Source organism: Gekko japonicus, unplaced genomic scaffold (assembly GCF_001447785.1).
Source record: "Gekko japonicus isolate JY-2015 unplaced genomic scaffold, Gekko_japonicus_V1.1 scaffold17, whole genome shotgun sequence".
Classification (NCBI taxonomy): Eukaryota; Metazoa; Chordata; class Lepidosauria; order Squamata; family Gekkonidae; genus Gekko; species Gekko japonicus.
Window position 1 is genome coordinate 1,451,907 of NW_015163604.1, and position 27,264 is coordinate 1,479,170.

Here is a 27,264-nt window from a genome sequence, read left to right on the forward strand (position 1 = left end):
ACATCTATCCTACGGCAGCTGCACTGGCTCCCAATTAGTTTCCTGTGTCAATTCAAAGTGTTGGTATTTACCTTTAAAGCCCCAAATGGCCTGGGACCCTCATACCTTTGGGACCATTTCTCCCAGCATAATCCTCCACGTCTTCTCTGATCATCAATCTCAGAATATATTGAAGGTCCCTGGTCCACGAACTTCCACCTTGTATCAACAAAGGTGAGGGCCTTCTCAGTAGCGGCCCCCATCCTGCGGAACCAGGTGCCTGAAGAGGTGTGAGTCTTGCAAGACCTCCCTAGGTTCTGCAGGGCATGCAAGGCCGCTCTTTTCAGGTGGTCTTTGGGTGACTGAGGCTAGTACATTATGCGCCACCTGTGTCTTCACCATTCATGCATCCTTACCCTGCTTAATAGTGGATAGATTTTAACCGGGATAGATTTTTAATAGTTTTACTGTATCTTTTGTACAGTTTTATCGGCTGTATTTTATTTATTGTTAGCCTCAAGTCCCATTCAGGGGAGAGGGAGCAGGATACAAATTTGATAGATAATAAATAAATAAAATATGTAGTCAACCAAGCTTTTACTCACCTGATCTTTTCTTCCACTGATTGTCAGGTTGCTTATAGCCCAAGCAGCTTCTTTCTGTGTACCAAAATCACCCTAAAAGTTTTAAAAAATATATTAATCTCCTCCACCTGCCAGCCCCATGCACATGATGTGCAGAGGGATGGTGCACATGGTATACACTGAGCCAAGAAATTGCAGAGCAACTATAATAGTGGGACTTAAAAAAAAAAAAAAAGGATGTAAATCTCAAAGTAATGGACACATACCCAGTAAGTGCCTACACTGGGGAAGAAAAAAGCAAGTCAATGGATGTTAGAATCTAGCACAAGGGTCCCCAACCTTTTAGAGCCTGCAGGCATCTTTGGAACTCTGACACAGTGTGATGGGCACATACACAGAGTGGCTGCCACAGCTTACCTTCAGTCACACAGAAGAGCCTTGTGCTGTGGTGTTAGGTGCTGCCAAAGCAACATTTTTAAAAATCTGCACAACCAATCAGAAGCCTTGATGGAGAAAACTCCATCTGGCCCCACCCACTTTATAAAAACACTTGGTGGGCTCCAGAAATGGTGTCTGCTGGCACTATGGTGCCCATAGGCACCATGTTGTGGGGCCCTAATCTCACAGGATGGGGGCTCTACTCTCGCGAAGCACTGCTGCCTATTAACAGAGCACAGCCTACCACTTATTTTTTATCCTTATAGTAGCAGTAAACAAACTATTCCAATTGCAAAGATAAGCTGCCAGTAAAGGACCAGGAGGAACAGGAATATGTAAAAGCAACTTCCTTGGATTAAAATAAAGAAAAGGCTTAAATTCAAATAATTTCTATTGTATAAATAACTGTCAGAATAAAAAGATGGAATGGTCAGTTTTTTATTGACTGTTCCGAGAAAACAAAATTATTCTGGAATTATCCTAATGGAGCAAAGGATTATTCCAGGATCTGTATGTGAAGATCTTTCTAGACCTTGGAATGAGCCCCAGACACGCTATCAACACATTGAAAATGAGCTTTAATCCCACCCCATCAGGCAGAAATTCCTCAACAAGAGACGGTTTGGAAGTGTGCTAGCTACCTGTACAAAGTACTGCCATCTGTATGGCTGGTTATATACCATGGGGTACAATTCAGTACTTTGCTGTCAGTGTGGTGGAAAGGCTGTCAGTAAGTGGTAAAAAGAACATACTGTGTTTGACTGCTGTAATTTACATGCTGGAAGGATTGCTACCTGCTGCTGTCTACAAGCATTCATCATATGGACAGAATTAAGCAGTGTAATTTGTAATTTTTCTCTTTGCAATATAATTATCCATCCTTGGACTTTTTATCCCCATAACTCTTAAAATTACCCCAACTGTGAGTGCTTTGGAGGTACTTTTTGTCTACCTGGAATGCCTGCTGTAAGCCATTCTGAACACAGGACGTACAGTGGACTACAAATCTATTTAAGACAGTCAGCATAAGTACCTGAGATAACACCCTGTAACCGTTTCCTAGACAACATAATCTATACAGTGAAAAAATACTTTGTAATAGGGGAGGGGCTCTGACCTTATCTAAAAGGTGAATTATCATTGGAACAAGGTTTGCATCTATCACCGCCTGGACTTGCTGCTGATTTCCTGCAGTGATGTTAGATAGGAACCATACAGCTTCCTGCAACAAAAATTATCATTTTAAAATACTGGCAATACCATGAACACATGAACTGATCTCTGTAGGCTAAGTGCATCTGGAGTACAGTAAGAGCACAATTCAGCCAAACATAATGTCTAGATCCCACATTTATCACCCTCTACTGAAATCAACTTTAAAATTGCTTAATTTCTCAAAGGTTTATCATTTTATACCTTGTATCAAACCAATGTTAGCATAAATCACCATGTCTCACTTCGAACAAGAGTTTTTCATTACAGTTTGCTAGCCAATCACAAACTGCAGCCTGTGAAATTCCTTAATTATTGTTTGGTATGGTTTCCCATTTGAGCTAAGTAAGGTATTATCTGTCAAAGATTAGACCCTTAAACATTCTGGACCACATCAATATTGATCCCTATGGCAAGAGCAAAAAAGGGTTTTATTTGATTTAAGGAAGAATTAAAGCAGTTAGAATTTCCATGTCTTCAGGAACCTAAATAAATATGTAACTCAAGGATGCTATGTGCCAACATGCGTGCTTCCTTACAACCTAAAACTCCAAGCTGACCAATGTTCCCTCTCAGCTGTGGAGTCTTGTGAGCAAAAATTCTACTTTGTGAGCTACTGGCTTTATAGTTGTGAGCGAGCAATTTGGCTACTGCATGAATTAGTTTGCTCTGGAGCTGTCTTTCCTGAGCTAAGACAAAAATGTGTGGGCTGGAGACTAAAAAACTGTGAGCTAGCTCACAGTAACTCAGCTTAGAGGGAACACTGAAGCCAACTATACTTTCAAGTTGTGGCTGCAGCACTGAACATGTTGTATACACCTTTAAAAAGAATCTGATCAGATGTTAAATCTAACACCACAGAATGTCTATTTGAAAGGCTGGATGTAATAACACTAATTTTGAAAACAGCAAATGAGCAATGAAAGCTTAATGGCATGGAGCTTAAGTTATAGGCAAGCAGAAAGTGTCAGACAGTACATCTATACTGCTCACATGGAATGGAAGTTAAGGTAGCTTTTTAGAGCAAGACAAAATTTGAAATTGTCTTTACTTTTCTTAATAGACACTTTTTTGTTTTGTACCATTTCCTGCCCTCCCCCCCCCCCCCCCCCAATATGAAACTCACTGAAGAGCCAACTGTCTTGAGGGAGCAAAATGTTATTTAATTTTGCCTTTCTACAGAAATGCAACTATCCAACAGTACTCCTACAAAACAAAAACCCAAATACAAAAATAAGCCCTTCCAAACCTTTTGTGTGCTGAAAAATGTCTTTTATAGGCTCAGCCTTTCCAGATAACTCAGGTTTGCTCTTGTGAATCAGGCTGGTCTATTTCACACAACTGGGCAAGCAGTCACAACTTGTCTTCCTTTTGAACCAAGTATGTACTCATAACTTGCCCATGTTGATGAACAACTTAACTGGTAACTCTGAAGACACAGAGAAGGGATGTGCAATCTATGGCTCTAGAGAACCACATCGCTCAGTACAGAGCCAAAATGACTCTTAAAAAAGAAAGATAAAACCTTTAAGTTAAAGGTATATTAGAGGGAGTAATTGGCTTGCTAGAATAAGCAATATGTGAAGAGAATGACAGGCAAAGATCATGGGAGTAAAGGACTCCTTAGAGATGCTATATAGATAGGGAAATGACAGAGATAAACGGCGGCCAGTAACCCAAGAACAAACCAAATGCATATTTATGCCAATGCACTAAAACAATTGTGCTTGGGTGCTCCTGTGTATTAATTACTCATGGTGCACCATTTCCTAATAAAGGGGTAGCTCAAATATAGAAAATAAATGCTGCCCCAGGTAGTTGGACTAAAATACACTAGTGCGGATACACCTGCAGTGAGGTTGGGGCCTTGAAGCAGAACCCGATGCACTAAATCAACAGAAGCAGCTCATCAAAATTAATAACCGACCTGCAAATTATCTATGAATATTGAAGCATCTTAACTTTTCAAGGACCACTTAGGTTTGCCCATTATACTTTTCTAACATGTTATCTAGAAAGTGATCAGAAATGAGAAAGCCCAGGAAATATACAGAAACAATTTTGAGGACTTTTCTCCAGATTATCTTATGGAAAAAACTGGGATATTTAAGGAAACATTGAACAAATCACCTTTTCCCTTTCATAATATGAGTGATATGATTTAAGGCTGGGTTGTACTCACTCAAGATGTACAGCAGGGGTCCCCAACCTCTTTTTTGAGCCTGCGAGCACATTTGGAATTCTGACACAGCATGGTGGGCTGCCACAAAATGGCTGCTGGAGGCGGAGCCAGCCACAAAATGATTGCCCCCGCTTAACTTCGGTAGCACAACGCAGATTCTTGTGCTGCAGTGGCAGCTGCTGCTGCTACGAAAGCAACATTTTCCCCAGCAACATTTATATATATGCACAGACACTCAGTCTCCCAATAGTCAATCAGAAACCTTTCTGGCAAAATCCCTATATAGCTCCCAACCAATGCTTCCTTCTAAGCAAAAATACTTTGTGTGAGCGACTGGCATTAAAGTTGTGAGCGAGCGATTTGGCTAGTGCATAAGTTTGTTTGCTCTGGAGCCATCCCTTCCTGAGCTAAGACAAAAAACGTGTGAGCCGGAGGCTAAAAAGCTGTGAGTTGGCTCACACTGACTCAGATTAGAGGGAACACTGGCTCCAACCCACTTCCTGAGCACACTTGGCAGGTGCCAGAAAAGGTGTCAGCAGGCACCATGGCACCCACGGGCACCACTTTGGGGACCCCTGATGTACAGCATTTAAAAGTTTGAGGACTTTTTTCAATTTGCCATTTTCATGAAGCAGGAGTATAGATAAAAGCTGAGCTGAGAACAACATCATCTAGCAATTATGCTGTCTGTATATTAACAGATTCACTTTCCTAGTACAATAGTTTTATAACATGGAAGAGGAGCATAATCCAGCCCCTATATTTATTTATTTATTTATAGCCTTCCTTGCTTGCTTGCTGAGACATTCCTGTGGACCAGCCCTCATGCCCAATCAGCACAATAGAGGCATATACTAAGAGCAGGGAGTCCCCAAAGGCATGCTTGAGCATACAGAGGACTTCAGGCACCAAACAATTATCAACCAGCGACTCTGCATTAATTCCCTTTTACAAAGCTGAAGTACTGGGATATACTTGCAATGACATTTTCAATTAGCAGATCAAACACTCCTTTATTTGACAAATCCCCCAATGTAAGGTGTTTTTAAAGTAGGCTTTCCAATTTTTGCAGACTACAAGAACAGTGTCAAAGGTTATATTATATGCAGTACAGCAGACTCTGGCTGTATTGGCACAGCTAAAGGAATAAAATCATATCCAATAAAGGATGTCAGTAATGTTAATAGATTTGCTACAGTGCAGAACAATCACCACTTTACAAAACTTTTCCCACTAAACCTTAAGTCTATGCTTATTCAACATCACACATGAAATGGAGAGGAAATTTCCTATTTCAAGCATACTTAAAACCATTAAGCTGAACTCTTAGATCAGATCACAAGTTCCTTTGTATGACAAAATGAACCTGTTAGAGGTTTAAGATGTCTAGGTGCAAACTACGAGCTCATATTGGGCTCTAATCATTGGCAACATTGCAGCAAAGACCCCATGTATTAGCAAATGTGCCTCAGATCCTCGCCGAAATCAGCAGTTTTCTTTGTCAGTGCCCATAGTCTGCACCATTATATGACTCTCTGAACACACACACACGCACACACACACACCCCTAATCAGAATACAATTTGCCATCCTCTCTTTCACACACACCCCCACACCCTCATCAATGACCTCTATTTCATCATTTCCAAGAGACAGCTTAATGCAGAGGTAGACAAAATAAACTACATGTCCACTGGTGGGTTGCTAGCAAGTAAACCACCTAAAGCAGTTCTTGCAAACCATCTTGAACTGATGCAGCAAGGCACTTAGCCTCATCAGTTTTTAAAGATCAGTTACGGCTTAACCGTCAAAAGATCCAAAGTATTCCGTCTTACTCTGTGATTTTAAATTATATCGGTCATCTATGAAACTGTAGTAGAAAGCCAAGTCGTAATAAGCCAAGCAAAACTGAAGTTAGCCAACACTTGGTTTTTATATACTGTACATGTAGCTTGCATGTAGAAGCAGTGAATTTTTTTATAAAAGCGAAGAACTAAAAATTAGTTTCTGCCATAGAACTTATAGCAAAGATCAGCCCTCCATAACAGTAGATAAATCTGAAAATGTACAGAGAGGTGGTGAAGTATAAAATGAATGACCAACCAGGTAAGACTATTGAGGTATTTGGCAAGAGTTTTCCTGACATTCCCAATGATGTCCTTAGAAAGTAACTTCTATGTTATAAAGAAAGTGAACAAAAGTAGAGTAATTTCACCAAGCAGGTTCAGAAATTGACAATTATCGGGGGATTCTGAGACAGTGTCACAGTGGCAACCAAACAGTAATCTTCTAGAGAACAAAGGGCTATGATTCAGTGAGCGCGAGCTCTTTGATTACATATATTTACATACCTTATTAATTTTTTCTTTGGGGTGTGTCAATAGGGCAGGGAAGTGCGAAAGAGCTTCACAATTCAGAACTACTTGTGTCTGTTCATCAGTACCAGTAACAATATTGCCTACAGCTCTAAGTGCAGCAGTCTGAAAAAAATATTTCAAAAGTTCAGGGGTGGGGAGGGGAAGAGATAGTTAGTTCTAGTTTATAGCCATAGCTACAGTTTACCTTTTAGGGTTTGAAAATTTTCTGTGAGTTTAGCAGCTGTGTGAACAGTGCTGTAGATAAACACATTCAGCGATCCCCTGGTGAAACTATGGTGAAACATGTAGGAGCTTGCTAGTATTCCACCAATAAATTTTCACTTTCCTACTGCACTATCAGCATTTGTCTTTGCCTTCTTTTGCGTTGGTGACTGGTGTAGCTCTCCTGTTTTGAGGGACATAAACTAACTAAGGTTTACAAGATATAAAATGTGGCAGAGTTTTTGTGATCTGCAATGAAAATACGGGCTGACATAACATCCAGTGCATAATTTACTCAGATTCTAACCCTAACTGTTAGATATGTTAGGATGAATAATGTATGGAGAGGTTTTATGTACATAATTTTATAATACTGCTTTTATCTGTTTTTGTTTTGCTCTGCATCTGAATCGCCTGTGGGCTGTAATAAAGATTGAACTGAACATGTAACTGAGTCAGATAGAGGTTCAAGTAATATAAAGTTAAATAATATATCCATCTTGCAGTAGGTTGTCAAGATGTATTCAGGTCAAAGGCATATCAAGAGATATGCAAAGATGGTCTGCCATGGGATTGTTTAAAACATTAGTATCCCACTTTTCCAGTTAACCAGAGCCCACAAGGTGATGAACAGTTAAAAAGATACTAAAATCTACCTTAAAAATAATACATGTATGTAATACAGCAATTAAAATAAACAGGAAGAAGGGTTAATAAGGGAATACCAAAACAAAACAAAAAAAGACTTCACCCACTGGGGGAAGACAGTGATGGGGGGGGCAGATAAGTCTCCTTGGAGACAGAGTTCCAGAGTCTTGGTGCCATGACCGAGAAGACCCTGTCTAGCCTCAGAGGGCCCCCAAATGACCATAATATGCAGATAGGCTCATATGGGAATAGATGGTTGTTTAAAACCAGTGGCTGTATTCAGTTTTTAAGATTGGGTTGCTGAATCCTTTCATCCCATGTCTCTTACATACTTTAAATCATACCCGCTATCCTGAAGCTGCAAGTAGATCAGCAGACATGCCAGCAGGAGGGGCTCACATGTACACTACCTATGTAAGCTCTGCTGTAGAAGGAAGCTGGACAGGAACAAATGTTTTATATGTCTTCCCCGCCCTGCAGATGCGGACTTAACTGCAGCTATCGAGGGGGGGGGGGCGTGCAATTTATATTATGGAAAAAGAAGGGGAAGCATTAACACAACCCCCGGAACTCTACTCTGATCTTTTAAAGCATTACAGTAAGGCTAGTAATTAGCTACAAAAAATCCCATAAGAAATTCTAATCAGCCCATCTCATCATGTCTACACAGGCTATTTAAGGACAGCATGCAATGTGTCTTGGCAATTTTTCCTCAATTTAGACAAAATGTCATTCGACACCAAAATAAAATTTTCTGAAGTCATAATGCTTTACCTTTTTGAACTTCATAAACAGTGACTGAACAGAATAAATGCACAATATGTTTCATATGATGAATTTCCACTTTATTGCTGACCACGAAGAAAGCCTTTCTATACAGAGAGGGTTTGCTCAATACTCACTTGCACTTTAACTTCCTGATGGCTGAGAAGAGGAACCAAATGAGGAACTATCCCAGAGTCTATCACCATCTGAATCTGTTCATTGCCTGAATCCGTTAGGTAAGAGAGGGCCCAGACTGTATCTACCAATATCTATTTTAAAGGAAGGGCGAAGGATACAATGCATCAGAGAAATACAAGCAGAAAAAAGTCCTATAAGACACGAGAAATTTATGATAATAACATTTCATGTTTACAATATATACTCTATAGTGATTTGTTATTTTAATGTTTCCTGTGTCACAAAACAAGCCAGGTGGCTCAGCAATACGATAATTCCTGGGCTGGAGCTCTATAACCCTATGAAGCTGCTTCTGCAACAGCACACAAACACTACGTGGAACTGCAGAGACCATGGAGACTATGTTGTAGATTACCAGCCCTTAACTAGAATAACACAACTTCCACCAGGATGACCTTTTTACTGCCAAGGTCTTCTTTAGGTAGTGAGCAACTTTTTCAATTCAGATTATTTTTGCTGTTTCAAGCTCTGACCGAAACCAGAATATGATGCATACAGAACCAGGCCTCTACCCACCTAACCCCAAGCTGAACAAGGAATCTTGTTTGCAAACAGGGGATATGAATGCAGTCTGCATATCTAACCGTCAGAATTATGGACACGGAGTTGGATCCAGAGAAAAAGTTCAGGGAGTTAGTAGAGTGGATCTCTTTCCCCTTCCTCAAGCATCCGGCTATTTGTTCCAAAACACCTCTCTGCTGATAAAAAGACTTGCAAGCAAATTCTCACCAGAACTAAGCACAGCATCAGTAATGGGAAATCAGCTTTCTTCTTTTTTAACAACCTTCTTCCTTTTTCTGCTGGCCGCCTGGAGGAGGGACATCCCCTTGCCATGGCAGCACCCCATCCTGTGCTGCGATTTGCTTGCAAGGCTCTCCTGACTCTCAAAGAGGAGTTTCTAGGGACAAATGGCAGGATGTCTGGGGAAGGGGGGAAAGAGTTCCACTCCATCATCTCCACGGTGTGGATCCAATCCATTAAGTGCTTTCAAAACAGTTTACTTCTCTCATTTGCTCTGACTCCTCTCATAAACCCACCTTGGAATAACCCCTTAATTCTCCTTATCCACCGTAACTAAGTACATATGACTGCATTTGGCCACATTTACCCCTCGCTAACATTCCCTCTCTCTGCAGTTCTTTCCTACTGCCAGTTCTGTATCACAAGCTATTTCAGGCAAGGACTTATTTCTGTGTACAGAACTAAGGTGGCATGTTCAACAACGGTGTTGCATAAAAAATAGCAGAAGCGACTATCACGGCCAAGGCCATCAGGATGAAGGGCAGCAGAAGCAATGGAAATCCTGTGGTTTGCTCCTTTAAGGGAATGAGTATACATTTGCACTAGCTCTTTTTGAAATACATTTTATTCTAGATCTGCTTCATTGATGATTTAATAGTGATAAGCTCATTAACTCAGCATGTACACTTGCTTTCAGTTAAAAAAAAAAAGAAACACAGTATTATCATAATTGATACTCACATTTACATCCGTATGGTGAATTAAAACACAGAGTGCCGGAAGGATCTAAGGAACAAACAGAAAAGGCATTTACAGTTCTGAAGCAAAATTAAAATAACGAAGTATCAACAGACAATTAAGCAGTGTTACCTCCTGGATGGTTTCCATTGGTGGGGGTGGGTCTTTGTGGCGGCATAAGTTGACCATTACCCAAGTAACATTTCTTAAGAAAGTTATGGGAATAGATGGGCTGATGAACGACAGCAGAGGCTTCACCACTCCAAGGCTAATTACATAATCTCTACACTGGGGTCCATCACCTGCAGAAATCATTAAATTTGTTCAATGGCATAAAATCCATAAATAGTGATCTAGCAAAACTACTTTTTAGGTTTGGGTAGATCACCTTTTGAGCCAGTGACTTGAAAGCAACTCTTTCCATTTATATGCAGAAGTACATGTTGGAAAGGCGAGACCATTACTACAACAGTGCTATTCCAAAACTTTTACTAGTACTAGACATGCACCCAGAACCTAAGAACATCCTTGTCAGCTTTAATATCTATGCAAGGAGTAATGGTGAGAAAACCAGACTGTAATTGTAAAGACTTGTGGTCACATGTTAAATAATTAAATTACTGAAATGATTATATTACATACTGAAAGCAAGACTGACAGCTCAGTCCTATGGAAGACAGCAGAAAGTTGGTGCAATTATTGTGCTGCACTGTGTTAATCAACGCCCTGTGACCTGTTGGCATTTGCATGGATTATTTGTCATGCATTTACTTGGTTCCCTCCATCCCTTCTTTGTGGTCCATGGACATGCAGGACAGAAGTATATGGATGACAATGTCTAGATTATAAGCCATAGTATGTAGTACTTGTGTTTTTGGAATTAATGCATTATGAAACAAAAACTGGGTACTGGCTCCCTGGCAGTTCCTGTTCCTGTTGAAACAGAATTGTTCTCACAAGTTCTCCAAGTGCTTGCCTCTCTGACCATGTTTTAATTTTAATTGATGTGTTGTGTCTTCATATATATTTTACCTCTGTTTTTAATTGTTTTAACGGTGTTGAGGGGTGATTTTAATGGTTTTAAAATGTAATTTTATCATGTACATTTTAATTTGTTAGTTATCTTGGTAGACCTTGTGAGGGCAAAAAGGTAGGATATACATTTTGTAATTAAAAAAACCACCTTTACAAGGTCTTTTATAGTGCAGTCACATCCGTACAATTTCACTGTCAGTGCCTTTGCCGGAGCAACACCTTATGTATTAGATTACATGAGGCTGACCACAATAACTAGCTATCCTAAGGTGACAGCTTTCATACTCAGTCCTACTCACTTTTTCTTTTGTCCATTAAACCAGTTTCAGAGCTACAGCAAGTCTATGTATTTATATAACATACAGCCTTTTTCTAAAAGTAAAACTGAATGATCTTGTGATATGCCCCTTCCCTAGACAAACAGTATTACAGTATTTATGATTCTGCCTTAAAGCAGTTTAAAAGCAACTTATTACACAGAAGTATTAAAGCATTAGTGTGAATATGCTGCTGCAGAACCTAATACAGGAATTTTGCTTACTGTGCAACACATATTGACATAAGCATGCTAGATGACCTGAATTACTCATGTTTACCCCACGAACCTGCCCATGAAACGCCATGTTTTCATGGAGGTTCTTGGACAGGTTCAGAAGGGAGCTCTGAAAGCATTTAAATGCAGCCAGAGCCCACCACCGGCCCATGGCCCGACTGCAAATGAGCCCTGAAGGCATTTAAATACCTTTGGAGCCCACCTCCAGGACAGGCTGGCCCAACCGAAGGCCTTTATACGCCCAACTCGACTGAGCTCCCAGAGTGAGCTCTGAAAGCTTTTATAGGCCTTATATGCCCTTATACAGGCAGGCCCCACCCAGAAGTGGGCTCCGAAAGCTTATAAAGCCTTCAGAGTTAATTCTGATACCTCAGTCAAGTTAGCTCCGAGAGTGAGCTCTGAGCTCAGTCTGGCCAGCCAACCCAGAGACTCAGACAGCATTTAAATACCTTTGGGGCTCGCTTCCGATCTGGTGGCCTGACCCAAAAGTGAATTCCAGAGGCATTTAAATGACTTTGGAGCTCACTCGGGTTGGCCGTGGTAGACTCTGAGGGCATTTAAATGTCTTCAGAGCTCACTTCCAGGTGGGGGCCCCCACAAACTTCCAAAGCATGAACCAGTTTGTGCAATGGAGAAATTTGTGAAAACCCCGAAAGCACGAACCTCCATTTTTTTCAATGCGTGCCCATCCCTACTCATGTTGTATTTCTCCATGTAACTGATTTCTGTGAACTTTCATGTGCCTCTGTAAAAGATGCTTTGATGAAGATACATAAAAAGAAAATGCAGAACTGAGAACAAGGCCGCTCTAGACAAGGCTAGTTTTCACATTGTTAATACTTCATGTCGAAAGTGGATGGGAATTTTACACACAATGTAATACTAACCTATGATATTGCCTAGGGCCCACACTGCCTGTTCACAGACGTTTTGATGAGGTGAATGCAGAAGTCTCAAAAAAAGTGGGACAGCATCTGCAAAATAAGGAAGTATTATGAAAATGCACCTCTGTTTCTTTGGTACTCTAAGCCCTTATTCTGGAAAGCAGAGATTTAGCCATAAGAACAGCAGCCAAGTTTTTCCTTTTGTCAAGTTTTCAGGAAAAAAAGTTTTATAATATTTAAGCCAAACTTTAGATACTGGTGGTTTCAGAAAGCTATTCTCCACAGTTAGATATCAGAATTACAAATCATATCTGTTAACAAATTGTGCAGAATTTGTATAATTATCATTCAGGATTTCAGGGGTCTAATGTTTGGAACTGAATTTCTCCAGAGGTGAAGAGTTCCTTCCTGTTTTTAACTTCTTTCTCAGCACCACAATGTCCAATATAACTCTCACACCTCAGGAAAGATGCACAAACTGTCCCCACTGAAAGAGATGCATTGCAATCTGTTTCAGGCATATCAGAGCAAAGGTTCAGGAAACACTTAGCTTCCTCCTTTCTTTGCTCTGGCCAAATGCCTGAAGCTCTTCTTAGCTTAAGTCTTTAGAAACAGATGAATCATGTGGCCTTCCTCATTACCACTCCTGAGCTGCAAGAGCACTTCTTCCAGCCATGCAAAATTCTGTTGGCAACACAGTCTTCCTATACTTTTTTCTTTACATAAACTGAAGCAGCTAATATACAAACACAATTTCTTCTGAAAAGCTACAGAAAAATCCAGCCTTTTGCGTAGATCAAAAAAACTCAGTTTAATTCAAACTCTCATTATCACACATACAAGATCAGAAGGAATGATACCGAACTCAATCTGTAGCACAAGTGAATACTTCAGTGATCACCAATACAATGTCTTCATAAAATCCTTCCTTCCCCTGCCATTGCCTTCTTCCTTTTCCAAGCCTGTCCCTTCTAAGTCCCCCTTCTTTTAAGTTTCCCACAAATGTACATGTCCCCAGGTTTGTAGTAAGATCGTCCCTACTGGTACCTACTTTAATTGTATGGAAGTTCTGATCCTCATGATGAGAGCCATTAGATGTACGATACTCCTCCATCCTGGTGTCTGGAGGGGTCATATTATATTTAAGGTTTCCAGGACTCAGAATAAAGGGCATAGTGGACTGCAGCACAGCAGTGCTCTTTACAGACAGCTTTAAAACAGCACTTTTATGAGCTCTGCCCAAATGCAGTTTGAAAAATACATAAGTTGCTGTCAGAGAACTAAAATGTTAACCCAAGATCTATATGAGCCAATAACTGTTAATTCTATCAGTGAAAAATTGAATCTATGGGGGAATTTTTTCCTCACAACTGTTACTCAAACCGATTTAAATTAAGAACCTCACATTATATTATAGGATTTACACCAGCATACAACTCACAATATGCAATGCATCTCCCTTTTCTAAGTTTCATTGAAGGTATATAAATGCAATTGCTGCCAGTATACTAAAACTCATCTCCGTAGTAGTAGCAGAAATTTTCTTTTGACTATGCGTGGTTTCTTTAGGTCTGTTTCTGAAGGCAGTTGATATTCCAAACTGCAATTTATGCAAAGAATCTAAAGCTTTTTGCACCAAAAACATTTGAATAAAGCAGTCATTTCTCAGCACTATCAAGAAGCAAAAAGTATTTTACAATACTGTAGTTCCAAGTCAATTTATTACTTCCAAATACCACAGAAAGGAAGCATATTCAACACCTTCCGAATTATAACTTTCAACCCTTTGGTTTGCACTGGTAAACACTGCTGAGCAAGAAATGCAATGTGTGTACAGTTTTACTACATTACTAGATCTTCAACGGGATTTTGTAAAAGTTATTGTGTACACATTAATGCATTGCCTACTATTAAATAGTGATGAACTTACTGGATTGAACTACAGCCTGTGTTTGTTCAGAGGTTCCAGACGCAATATTTGTCAATGCCCATGCTGCTTCAAACTGTAAAGATGGACTATAAAAAAAAGTTTAGTTTATTTCAATACTTTCAAATGCCTAATTTGGTAAAGAACTTTTTATAACCAATATACACCTTTAAAGTGCCCTTATGAGGGCAGAAAGGTGGGGTATAAATTTTGCAAAATAAAGCAAAACAAACAAATACTCACTTGTCATCTCTTTCAAGACAATGCACTAATATGGGTAATATTCCAGATTTTATTAAGTCATCAATTGGTGGGTTGCGATCACTCGACAGTAGTTTTCTGTTTAGGAGCACATGGGGAGGAAAAAACGAGAACCTTGCAGGCAACAGTCACATTGTTCCAACAAAACCAACAGAAGATTAATATTTGTATCCAAAAAAGTAACTAGTTATTTATTCCTGCATGCCCTTTTTCTTCCCTTCAAATACCCTAAAGATTAGAAAGATGCCAGGAAACATTCTAATGCTCCCTTACTTGTAACTTCTATCATATTTCTCCTGAAATGTAATCCTATATCCAAAGCACCTTATTTGGAATAAACGTGGCTTAAACTGACAAATATGCAGAGGCAAGCGTAACCATCCATTTGCTGCCTACTCTTAAATAATTCCTCTAACTATTCCTGTTAATGCATACTATGCTACAGAAACTGCCACAGTAAAACAAGAAATACAAGTGCATTTTGCTCTTACCTTGCAGCCTGGACTGCACTTAACTGGACACCTTGGTTGTCACTTGAAGCATTCTAAAAAAAAGTTCAGAGGTCAGGACCTTTACAATAAATCAAGGGTGGGGGGAATGAATAATGGGACTACGTTTACCTGCACTATTGCCTCCAGGGATGTATTTTGCTACAAAAAATTGGAAATAACAAATGTTAGAAATGCTTTAATAAAAGCGTACAAACAATTTATTATATGTAATACTAATTCAGTTCTTACCACCCTGAAGTCACCATCTATATCAGAATCTTCACAGATATCCTCATTAGGTACATTTCGTCTCTTTAGCAGATGTTCATCTCTCTTCGTCTTTTAATAAGAAAACATGTAATTACATCCCAGAAAAGCAATATTTGCTATCCTTAAAAATTGCCATTGTCATTAATATGAAAACAAAGCATACTAAAAACCCACTTGGGTAACAAACTGAAAGAGGTCTTGTGCAGTACAGAAAGATTTTACATTACTTTGTTTTTATACTACACATACTAGTTTTTATACTAGACAATGTGTATACTAGACAATCATACACTATTTACATTCACTCTTAACTTGCCCAACAGATTTTCTCTTTATACTTAACAGAGAAATTATATTTTGAACATCAGGAAACATTAATACTATAACTTTACTGACCCTGTGACTTATGCCTATGTCAGCCTTTTGCTGCCCAGCTTTTAATGACATGTATCAAGGAAAGTGAAATTCTACTTCTGCTACATATGTTAAGTTAGTACATGTATGTTCCGTTCATATGATTTTTACCGCTACTAAAACTTTAAAATTTCTGGGGGAAAACAAGTCATACAACTAAAGGAGGATATATCCAGAGATGTGTATTACATGATCGCAGCATCATGGAACAGCAGACACAGCAGAGGAAGAGCACTATTCAGAGCAGCAACTAGTCACCCTTTGAAACTGAAAGATCTGTTGCGATCCCCTACAGTTTCTAAGAGCACACACTGGCATGGTGTTGTTTCCCCCCCCCCCCATAATCATGATTTTCAGAAGACCTACATTTATGCAGATATACTGAACTTACACCACCCTGATTATTTCTTTAAAAAAAATTCTCATTATATATGCCCAAGATAATTCATCCCAAAAACACAACCTGTATATCTACAATACCTAGAGAAGTCTGAAGCATAACAAAAAATGTCCATCACAGAGCCAGGAAATAACATAAGCAAATATCCACTCTTATGTGCACAGCTTAAAGTAATCCATTATTATACACAGAAAACAATGGTACAGATCTAAGCAGTAGTATTAGCAGAGCTCAAATGCTTTATGTGAAGAGAGAGGTGAGGCAGATCAAGTGACAGCAGCCTCCTGCTTCAGCTGTTTACCAATATGAATGATAACCATGGCTAGGAAAAGTCTTGGACAATAAGGGAAAACAAAAGATTCGGGGCTGCAGAAGCAAACACCCTGCTTATTCTAAAGCTAAGCACGAAAAAGCCCACAAAGCAACATTGGCAGACAATACTGTCTCATTAACTGCATTCAAAAAGGACATTGTAGAATTGTAAAAAGTACAGAAAAAGGTAACTATTGATCAAAAGTCTGCAGCCCCTCTCCTAGGAGAAAAGTTAGCATTTGTAACTTTTTAGCTTAAGAAAAAAGACAACTAAAGGGGAAGAGGTTAACAGGTTTGTAAAATGATGAACTATGTACAAAAAGAGTGAAATTTCTCTTGATGGTACAAGTTTATCTAGAATTAATCTGCAGTATTCTCTCTACAAGATGCAATAAATATTAGACATATTGTGGATTAATTTATCTATCAACTGCTAGAAGTCAGGACAGTTGCATAAACTCCAAGGTCAGAAACAGCAAACTTCTGGATTTTGATGGGTAAAAAAAAAGACTGTAATGTCTTGGTCATGAGCTTCAGGAAGCATCTACATCATGGGTCCCCAACCTTTTTGATCCTGTGGGCACCTCTGGAACTCTTGACGTAAGGGGGCAGGCAAAAACCACAAAATGGCTGCCACGGGAGGTGCAGCCACACACCCAGGGGAAGCCCAAGTAAGGGGGTAATTTAAAAATTACACTGGGAAAGAGAAGTGAGAGAATAAAACTAACACTACAGTGGCAGCTGCCACTGTAACATTATATTTTAATCTCCCCAGTCAATTGGATCTCCAGTGGCCAATCAGAAGACCTGCTGGAAAAGTGCCCCACCTGGTCCCACCTACGTTCTAATAATACTTGGTGGGTCCCAGAAAAGATGTTAGCAGGTGCTATGGTGTCCAAAGGCACCATGCTGGGGATCCCGATCTACATGGTCAACACTGGAAATACAATGCTGCCCCGGACCAGATCTTCAGCATGATTAAAATAGGCAGTATTTGCAGTCTCATGCACGGGAACAGAGTGCACCTTGACAAAGAAGAGGGGAGGACTAGACAAGAATGTAAGAGGCATAAAAAGCACTCCTTTTCTTTATGATGTCTGAATCCAGGGTCTGCACACACTGAGTCCATAGTAGTTCTAAAAATTAGTGGCAAAAATATTAAATAACCTTACCTTTCTTAATTCGACAACTACTTCATTTCGTTGTCTTCTCATTGTCTGCAAAGTCCAAAAACAAGACAATTATACCCTGCTTCCAACGTTCACTAAAGCACAGTCCAGAAGTCTTTCTGGAACAACCTTTAACACGTGGGTGCAATTTTTTCTGGGACTCTTTCAAACAATTCCTGATGAATTTAGAAAAGAAATGACGCCTCACTTACACTTGTATAAATTTGCCTCAAAACTTAAAAATGAACAGTTGGCATTAAAAAACAAGCAAAAGAAAATTATATATCTTATTAAAACAGTGAAGGCAGTAAATGAGTACATGGCTATGGAGAACCCCGAAATAATTTCTCTTTCATTCCAGTTACTAAGCTTGTTTACCTGTGTATACAATTTCATGAGACAGTCTCAATTTTAATACTGCCCCATCAACTAAGAATTTACTATTAATCTGTATTTACTGACATTCATTTATCTCACCCTCCATGTATAGTAGTAAAAGGAAGGAACTTTCCCCCTTTGATGTGGAGCCCTTTCACAGACTCATAGAGTTGGAAGGGACCTCGAGGGTCATCTTGTCCAACCCCCTGCACAATGCAAGAAATTCACAAATACCTCCCCCTCCATACCTCCAGTGACCGCTGTTCCATGCCCAGAAAATGATTAAAAAACCCTCCAGGATCCCTGGCCAAACTGGCCTGAAGAAAAACTGCTTCCTGACCTCAAAGTGGCAATCAGCATTTCCCTGGGTGTGTAAGAAAGGGCCACAAGAACTAAGCACTAAGGCAACCCTTCCTGCCCTCCCTCTCATGATCTCTCTAAGTTCACAGAATCAGCATTGCTGTCAGATGGCCATCTAGCCTCTGTCTGAAAACCTCCAAAGATGGAGAGCCCACCACCGCCCGGGGAAGCCTGTTCCACTGAGGAACGCTCTAACGGTCATAAAGTCCTCCCTAACTTTTGGTCAAAAACTCTTCTGATTTAATTTCAACCCATTGGTTCTGGTCCGACCTTCTGTGGCAACAGAAAACAACTCCAAGTACTTGAAGATGGTTATCATATCATCTCAGTCATCTCCTCTCCAGGCTAAACAGGCTCCATCAACCTTTCCTCATAGGATTATCCAGTTCTTTCAACCTTTCCTCAAAGGACTTGGTCTCCAGACCCCTCACCATCTTTGGTGCCCTTCTCTGGACAGATTCCAGCTTGTTTATATCTTTCTTAAATTGTGGTGCCCAAAACCGAGCACAATACTCTAGGTGAAGTCTAACCAGAGCAGAGTAATGTGTTACCATCACTTCACATGATCTGGACACTATGTTTCTGTTGATATAGCCTAAAATCACATTTGCCTTTTTAGCAACCGCATCACACTGTTGACATGTTCAGTATATGGTCTACTAAGACCCCTAGAACCTTTATTAATACAGTAATTTTATTTATGAATGCAGGAGCATCCAAAATTTGAAATACAAAAGCCTTATGGTCTTTGCTTACACCTTTGTAACACTTGAAACTGTTAGACAAAAATGAAAAATTTAGGATACAGTATATAATGCTAATAGATTTAAACACTTGCTCCAGATTAGAATTAAGATGGCAGCCTGAATTCTCTGCTCAGGTGAGATTCTATGATGCAACAACATCTAGACCACATTGCATGATGCACCAGATAATATTTTAAGCAGTCACCTCTAAGTCAACATTTGGCTCATGCATAGCACTTTTGCCTGTCAGCAACAAGACCCATTCATTCACATGGATCTTAAAAAGAACAGCCAGCCAATTGTTTTTAAAAAACAACAAGCATGCAGTTCTTGATACAGAAGTGTAAAGATGTGTTCCAATAACCACTTACAAGTGATTTAACAGATTTACTATCTGCAATGTATGCAACATTTATGTTTATATAAACAAGCCAGCTTTTAGAGTAGCTAACTAATAAGTTAGAGTTGTCAAGAGTTGTCTTATATATTCACTGTACTAATAATGTTAAAACCATGCTGTCTTCTTGCATCTACCTTCCAAGAAGTTTGTCCAAAGCCCTTCAATGGAAGTTAATGCATCAGATTCAAGGCACTGCTACACATACACACACTTCCTTAACATAAGCACAGACGGTTAAGCCTGAAAAGATCTTTCCCTCACCAATTCCACATTAAGTTCCAGCAGCTATGCACTTCTTTGCTTAACATCTAAGAACTAATCAAGGAAAGCAAAATAAGGAAACAGTAAAATAATATCACCATTTGATAAAACAAGTTTTAAATGCCTGTCAGGCTTGGTAATGTAGTGACTGAGAATGTAAACTGGGATGTTTCCATTTCAATCCCAGTCTAAACCAGACAAGCCACAGTTCTGCAATACAAGGATAAGAAAACTAGTTTACCTTATAGGTTTAGTGTAAGAGGTTACTAGGAATTTGGTGCATGAGGTGTTTTGAACACTGTGAGGGGCAATGTCCTAAGTATCAGCTTAAGTCATAAGGACTGGAAAAACTGAAAACACCAAGGTGCCTGAAAACTTTTAGACACCAACATCAGATTTCACAACTCACTATAGAGGTGGTGCCTAGAAAGGTGACAATTATGCTTGGATTGGTTAGCAGCAAAACGAAACCGGGCCGCCAAAGAACATGGTGGCTAGACACCATAAAAGTCGACACCAGCCTGAGCATGGAACAACTCAACAGTACAAGATAGGAAAACGTGGAGAGAGCTGGCCCATCAAATTGCTGAGTTAGACACGACTGAATGGCTAACAACAACAACAAACTACAAATATCACTGAGAAAACCCGAAAAGATTATTTACAGTCATTTCTGGCCATACAGCAGAGGAAATGTATCAAAATGTTGCCTTGAACCTTGCAAATGGTAATACATTACAGCCATGACACTAAGATACCAGTGAGTGTGGATACATCCACACTGATCTTATATTTCACATTAATCTATATGATCAGGCCAGGTCTGGATATGCAGCATAAACACAAGGCAACATTTGCCATAAATATACATTATCTCGCAAATTTAATTTCTTCATCCCTGCCACCAGGCAGCAAGACATTCCTTGATGTGCCTGAATACAGCATCTGTTGGAGTCTTGCAAACTCTACATAAAAACACAATCAATCTAACAAACCAGCATAGGATAAAACTTTGTGTCAACTGTTGTTGAGACAGCACCGCAGGTCAACACACTATACGACTGAAAATTAACTCAACTTCCATTTGAGAACAATGCCTTCCAACTCTGAACTAAGCTACAGACTGCACTAGAAAAATATCAATTTTTAGAATCAAGAAGTAGAAGTATTTTACTATTATACAGTTAATGGAAGGCACAATTACACTGTGCAGAACTGCTGATCTAAAGTTTTTCTTGGCTAGACATGCAAGAACTCAACAGCAGTAAAGGACTGGTACACTAGGGGCCAGCTCACATGCTCAGCAAACCTGAAAACCATTACCTGCAAAGAAACAGAGGCGCCATACGTACACAGTAACTGTGATACAGGCACTATGATGAATAAAGACTGAAGGGAGGGGTGAATGAATATGAATTGGGCATATTCACACAGCATCAGCAGCGGATCTGCATTCTTATTTTTGCAATGTGAAAAAACCTGTTTGTTCTACGTCTGTGAATTCTTAATAATAAATCAACACTATAAGTGCAAAAACTGCTTGCCTAAAGTCTGACTTTTACCTTGCTATCAGTATAGTGCAAACTATTAGTGTGGTAGCTGTTAGTATAACACCACAAGTGAAGACGTGCACCATTTTGCAAAATGGTTTTAATCATTTCACACACAGCAGTCATCTTTCCCAAACTCTTACCAGTAGACTGCTGCTGGAAGAGAAGCTCTTCAGCCTCACATACAACATGGCAGGCTGTGTGGCTTCCTTGCCAGCCCTCTCTTGGGGAAGCTGCCCAGCCTGCTGTGAAGAATGCCAGTCTGGGAGGTTCTCTCAGGAGAAGATCTGCTGCTTGGGAAGCCACCCAGAATTTCAGGAATCCTTTCTTTCCCCTTGAAAGTGATCCTTAGCTGCCAACGAGGAAGATGCTTAGTATCATCTCTCACTCTCATTATGGATGTGGCTGTGCTTACTTCCTGGTGTTAGAACACTGGGCTTCTGTTGAAACTGAACATGGATTAGTTCGTTCAAGAGACAGAATCAATGCCACACAGCAGTTATGGGTAGAGAACAAGATATATTTTTCTTGATTTGGAGAGTTTTGCAGGAAAGCCCAGGGTGATTTGCCTTGGAAAGCATCCTCTTGGTCGTGTCTGCATAGTATTAAGCAATCTTATGTTAATTTATTAACTTACAGAAAACCATTTCATCTTTCACAAGAAAAGTGAGCAAGATGACCCAGTATCTGGTATCATGGTATCTGTAAGTTACTGGCAAGCCTGCCTTTGCCCATGTCCATGCTAACTTCAGCCTCAAGGGGCACAGGCTGCCATAGACATACACAGAAGAAAACCCAACCCCTGCTTCCCAAAATGCTGGTGATGAAAAATCAACTATCCCATTAAACTACAGAAAGTATCTCAGAACATAACATTTTAGCATGGCAGCAACATGCTTTAAAAATATCAGTATTTCAACTGAGCATTTTAGGCACATCCATTCATGTTTTCCTGAAGGTGTCAATGTTAATTTTATACAAGTAAGGATTTCGCAACCTGCTCATTTGTCTAAGACACTAGCAAAAAACAAGCAAGCAACAATAGCTAAGGCATAACTGAAATAAGATTTGTAAGGACAACAGAATACTTTGAGACCTACTGAAAAAAAATAATGTAAAAGACATTGCTAACACCTATTTAATCCTGTGGACATGTAAAGTACTTACTGTTCAGTGTCTACCTGTATTCAGACCTTTAGCAGTCTCAAGTTTTACACCAAAAATACTTTGCTTAACACAATTCAGGAAAAACAATATAAAGACTAAAATGAGGTTTACCTAAATCTCTTATATAAAAACCTTATACTTCCTTACAGTGGGCTGGATTGCATGAGCAGGGAGCACAACGACCAGGGATCTTTTCTGAGCTCCCCTCCATCCAGCAATCCCACTGAAGCCTGGGAACATAAATCCTTGAAGCTGCAGGCCTATGGCCTATATGGACTTTTCCCATGCAGGTCAGGGAGATGCACTGAGAGAGAGAAGAAGGGCAAAAACCACCCTCTCCGTTCATTAACACAGCTGCACTGACAGAAGCAGAAAAGAAAATTTTGTCTTCTTTCCCTTCACAGTACAGTTTTCCTCCCTCCACATCAGTGCATGTGGGTCTCACAACCTTGGGATTCAACTGTCTCAAGATCAGATAAGACCACTGGGATAGGGTGTGGGAGAGTGGGTGTGTACTATCAAATTCAATCTATGAAAAAAATATGCCCACAAGAGTTAAAAGAACACATATAGTTGTCTTCTTCCTTTATAATCCACTTTTTACATTATACCATGTCTTACTTCGTTTTGGGGCTGCGTTTGTGTGCATCCCCCCCATTCTGTAATCTTGGTCCTACTACATTGTCACTTGTGCAGTCCAGATTGGCTGGCAGGCTGTCTGCGCAAAGAATCCAAACAATTCTTGCAGCAGCAAAATATTAAAGGAAACTATGAAGGCACCTGATCAAAGCTTTTACACACAGTATCCTCCACAGCAGTGGTTCCTAAATTATGATATATTGAGGACCATTATTTGACTGTCATTTCATTTTTTTAATCACAAAGTGGGAGGGTATTCAAAAGGATTCTGAATTACAACTCAATTGCTGCATTTGTTCTCTGTGGCCATGATCCACTAAAGCCTATAGTGGTGAAGGAAAGCGGCATCAAGTCACAGTCAACTTAAGATGACTTGTAGGGTTTTCAACCAAGAGACAGTGGTTTGCCATTGCCTGACTCTGCGCCATGAACCTGGACATACTTGGTGGTCTCCCATCCAAATACGAACCAGGGCCGACCCTGCTTAACTTCCAAGATCTGACAAAATTGGGCTAGCTTGGCTATCCAGGTCAGGGCAAAAGCCTACATCATTACATACATAAAACAGATCTAATTTCCCTCCCCAGTTGTGTAAATTTCCACTGCAGCCACTGGCACTGTGGAAAACACAAGCAGCCTTTCATTTAAAATTTTAAAATTTGAATTGAAGAGTTGCCTCTTCAGCATGCAATATCAAACTTCCAACTCAGTATTTTCTTCTACTTTAAAAAAATTTCAAAGTACACCAGTGTTTACTGGTACACTACTAGATAACACTGCTAGGGATCCTGAAATATGCCCCACTTGCTCCATCTTGTAGCATAGCTATCTAGACTGTCAAAATGCTTGACTGCTCCTGACACTTACCTCAGCTTTTATTTAGTTCCCCCAAAGAATGCAATTCAAACTTACCAATTCAAAATTAACATTCTAATACAAAAGGTACCCATACCACCGAGCCCTTTAAAATTAATATACTCCACAGTACATACCACAAACCTGGTAGAGGGAAGGATCCATTAGAAGCAGGAAACCAGCCAGGGAGGCAGTGGGGCCCTTGGATGACCAAGGGGTAAAAGGATTACTGAAGGACGATAAGGAAATGGCTGAGAAGCTGAATGCATTTTTTGCCTCTGTCTTCACTATGGAAGATGAGAAGTGCTCACCCATGCCAGAACCACTGATTTTGGGAGCAGTGTTGAAAGACCTGAGTCAGATTAAGGTGACAAGAGAGGAGGTCCCACAACTGATAAACAACTTAAAAATGGATAAATCGCTAGGCCCGGATGGCATACATCCAAGAGTTCTGAAAGAACTCAAATGTGAACTTGTGGATTTCCAGAGAAAAATATGTAATCTTTCCTTAAAATCTGCCTCCATTCCTGAGGACTGGAAGGTAGCTAATGTCAACCCCATCTTTAAAAAGGGTTCTAGGAGAGATCCAGGAAATTACAGGCCAGTCAGTCTGACGTTAATACCGGGTAAGTTGGTGAAAACCGTTATTAAGGAGAGAATTAGTAGGCACAGTGATGAACAAAAACTATTGAGGAAGACTCAGCATAGGTTCTGTAAGGGAATATCTTCTCTCACTAACCTCTTAGTGTTCTTTGAGGGGGTAAACAAACATGTGGACAAGGGAGCCCCAATAGATGTTGTTTACCTTGACTTCCAGAAAGGTTTTGATAAAGTTCCTCATCGAAGACCCCTAAGTAAGCTCAATAGTCACAGGATAAAAGGACAAGTCCTCTTGTGAACCAAGAGCTGGCTAATTAGTAGGAAACAGAGTGAGTATAAATGGGTAATTTTCACAGTGGAGGGTGATAAGCAATGGGGTACCGCAGTGCTCGGTACTGGGTCCGATGCTTTTTAACTTGTTCATTAATGATTTGGAGTTGGGAATAAGCAGTGAAGTGGCTAAATTTGCAGATGACACTAAATTGTTCAGGGTGGTGAGAACCAGGGAGGATTGTGAAGCACTCCAAAGGGATCTGTCGAGGATGGGTGAGTGGGCGTCAATGTGGCAAATGGGGTTCAATGTGACCAAGTGCAAAGGGATGCACATTGGGGCAAAAATCCTAACTATAAATACACGGTGATGGGGTCCAAACTGGCGAAGACTAACCAAGAGTCATAGTAGATAACGCACTGAAAATGTCAAGACAGTGTACGACTGTAATTTTTAAAAAGGCCAACGCTATGCTGAGGAGTATTAGGAAGGGAATTGAAAACGAATCAACCAGTATCATAATGCCCCTGTATAAATCTATGGTGCAACCTCATTTGGAATACTGCAATTCTGGTCACCACACCTCAAACGATATTATAGCACTGGAAAAAGTGCAGAAAAGGGCAACTAGAATGATCAAAGATTTGGAACACTTTCCCTGTGAAGAAAGGTTAAAGTGCTTGGGGCTCCTCAGCTTGGAGAAACAACAGCTGAGGGGTGACATGATCGAAGTTTATAAGATTATGCATGGGATAGAGCAGGTAGAGAAAGAAGTACTTTTCTCCGTTTCTCACAATACAAGAACTCGTGGGCACTCAATGAAATTGCTTAGTCAGGTTAGAACAGATAAAAGGAAGTACTTCTTCACCCAAAGAGTGATTAACACATGGAATTCATTGCCACAGGAAGTGGTGGTGGCTACAAACATGGAGTTTCAAGAGGGAATTAGATAAGCATATGGAGCAGAGGTCCATCAGTGGCTATTAGCCACAAGGTATAGATAGGAACTCTTGGTCTGGGGCAAGTGATGCTTTGTATTCTTGGTGCTTTCGGGGGCAACAGTGGGAGGGCTTCTAGTGTCCTGGCCCCACTGGTGCACCTCCTGATGACACCTGGTATTTTTGGCCACTGTGTGACAGTGTTGGACTAGATGGGCCATTGGCCTGATCCAACATGGGCTTCTCTTATGTTCTTAAGTTTAACCCCAAATCTTTTCCAGGGCCAACCTAAATGTATGAGCAAGCTAAAAGGCTCCTTATTATAGCAATAATTTTAGGCACGTCCATGAAAATAGTATAGAATTTAAAAGATATTCTTCAGGATTTCTTGCAACACTACTGCACGAACAGTTATAATCAAGGTCCAGCATCTTCCATGATACTATAAAGTATCCCGTGACATACCTTATTATGTGCAGTGACAAAGGGATCATCAAATACCTAGGGCAAGCCTTCTACCCTCCCCTTCCTCCACATGTAAATCAAAAAAGGGCTGCAGAGTAGGATACCTGCAAGCCTATACAGCAGTCCTAGCTCTAGCAATCATCATAGGGATATATCAAGTCATACAGCTAAAGCAGGATTTGCTGGTAACTTAATTAGACTAGTCTCTTTGTACCCCAGACCCACTTCTTACCATGAGCTGCCACATAACCATTTTTTCAATCCCATAGCATTTTTCCTTCACCTTCAAACTGACCTTGTATTTTAAATATTATGTGATTTCTCATAAACACATTTACTGTAATCCTTAAGTACAATGCAGAATTCTCTTCTTATGGTTTATTCACATGAAATGTTTTTCCTGATGCAGAATTCTGCACATGCAGATTATCCTATTAACTTCAACAGAGGGAAGTTACACACGTTACATCTCCCCAGTGACAAATAACAGATTAAGACACTGGACTGGGTCCCATGAAGTGCCAGTGGAACGTCCTGGCAAAGGCAGATCTTTCATGCCTCTTCCTTCTCCCAGCAGTCAATTGTAAGCACTGAAAAGGTACTGGTGGTGGTGGGGTGGGTGGGGAGAATGTAGACTGAGCTGCGCAAAACTGATAACTGTAGAAGAAATAAGTCGAAATCCTGTGTCTTGCATCAGCAGAGCCTCTACTGGTGCAAGGCTTCTTGCACTGGTGGGAAGAAGGCATAGTAGGATTCAACTCATATGCTCTAAGCAACAATCTTAAAACAACTTATTCTCAAAATGACAGGAAGTATGAAGTGCTATTTATTGACACAGATCTTGTTTTCTCCCG

The 27,264-nt window shown here is 40.1% G+C and overlaps 1 protein-coding gene across 2 annotated transcripts in view; it reads right to left on the bottom strand.

Annotated features, from left to right (window-relative positions):
- KPNA4 (karyopherin alpha 4 (importin alpha 3)) overlaps positions 1 to 27,264 on the bottom strand; it is a 42,021-nt gene that overhangs the window by 10,932 nt on the left and 3,825 nt on the right. The window contains exons 1-14 of one of the 2 annotated variants that reach the window (XM_015407253.1): positions 19,926 to 19,945; positions 17,784 to 17,828; positions 15,465 to 15,554; positions 15,345 to 15,374; positions 15,216 to 15,268; positions 14,707 to 14,802; positions 14,467 to 14,552; positions 12,540 to 12,626; positions 10,197 to 10,366; positions 10,068 to 10,112; positions 8,525 to 8,656; positions 6,747 to 6,875; positions 2,119 to 2,223; positions 585 to 656 (exon numbers count right to left, since the gene is read on the bottom strand). In XM_015407253.1, coding sequence (XP_015262739.1) covers positions 585 to 656; positions 2,119 to 2,223; positions 6,747 to 6,875; positions 8,525 to 8,656; positions 10,068 to 10,112; positions 10,197 to 10,366; positions 12,540 to 12,626; positions 14,467 to 14,552; positions 14,707 to 14,802; positions 15,216 to 15,268; positions 15,345 to 15,374; positions 15,465 to 15,554; positions 17,784 to 17,825 — 1,137 coding nt within the window. In that variant the 5' untranslated portion in view covers positions 17,826 to 17,828; positions 19,926 to 19,945. Of the gene's footprint in view, positions 1 to 584; positions 657 to 2,118; positions 2,224 to 6,746; positions 6,876 to 8,524; positions 8,657 to 10,067; positions 10,113 to 10,196; positions 10,367 to 12,539; positions 12,627 to 14,466; positions 14,553 to 14,706; positions 14,803 to 15,215; positions 15,269 to 15,344; positions 15,375 to 15,464; positions 15,555 to 17,783; positions 17,829 to 19,925; positions 19,946 to 27,264 lie in introns of those variants that run through there. The other variant, XM_015407252.1, reaches the window with a different exon arrangement.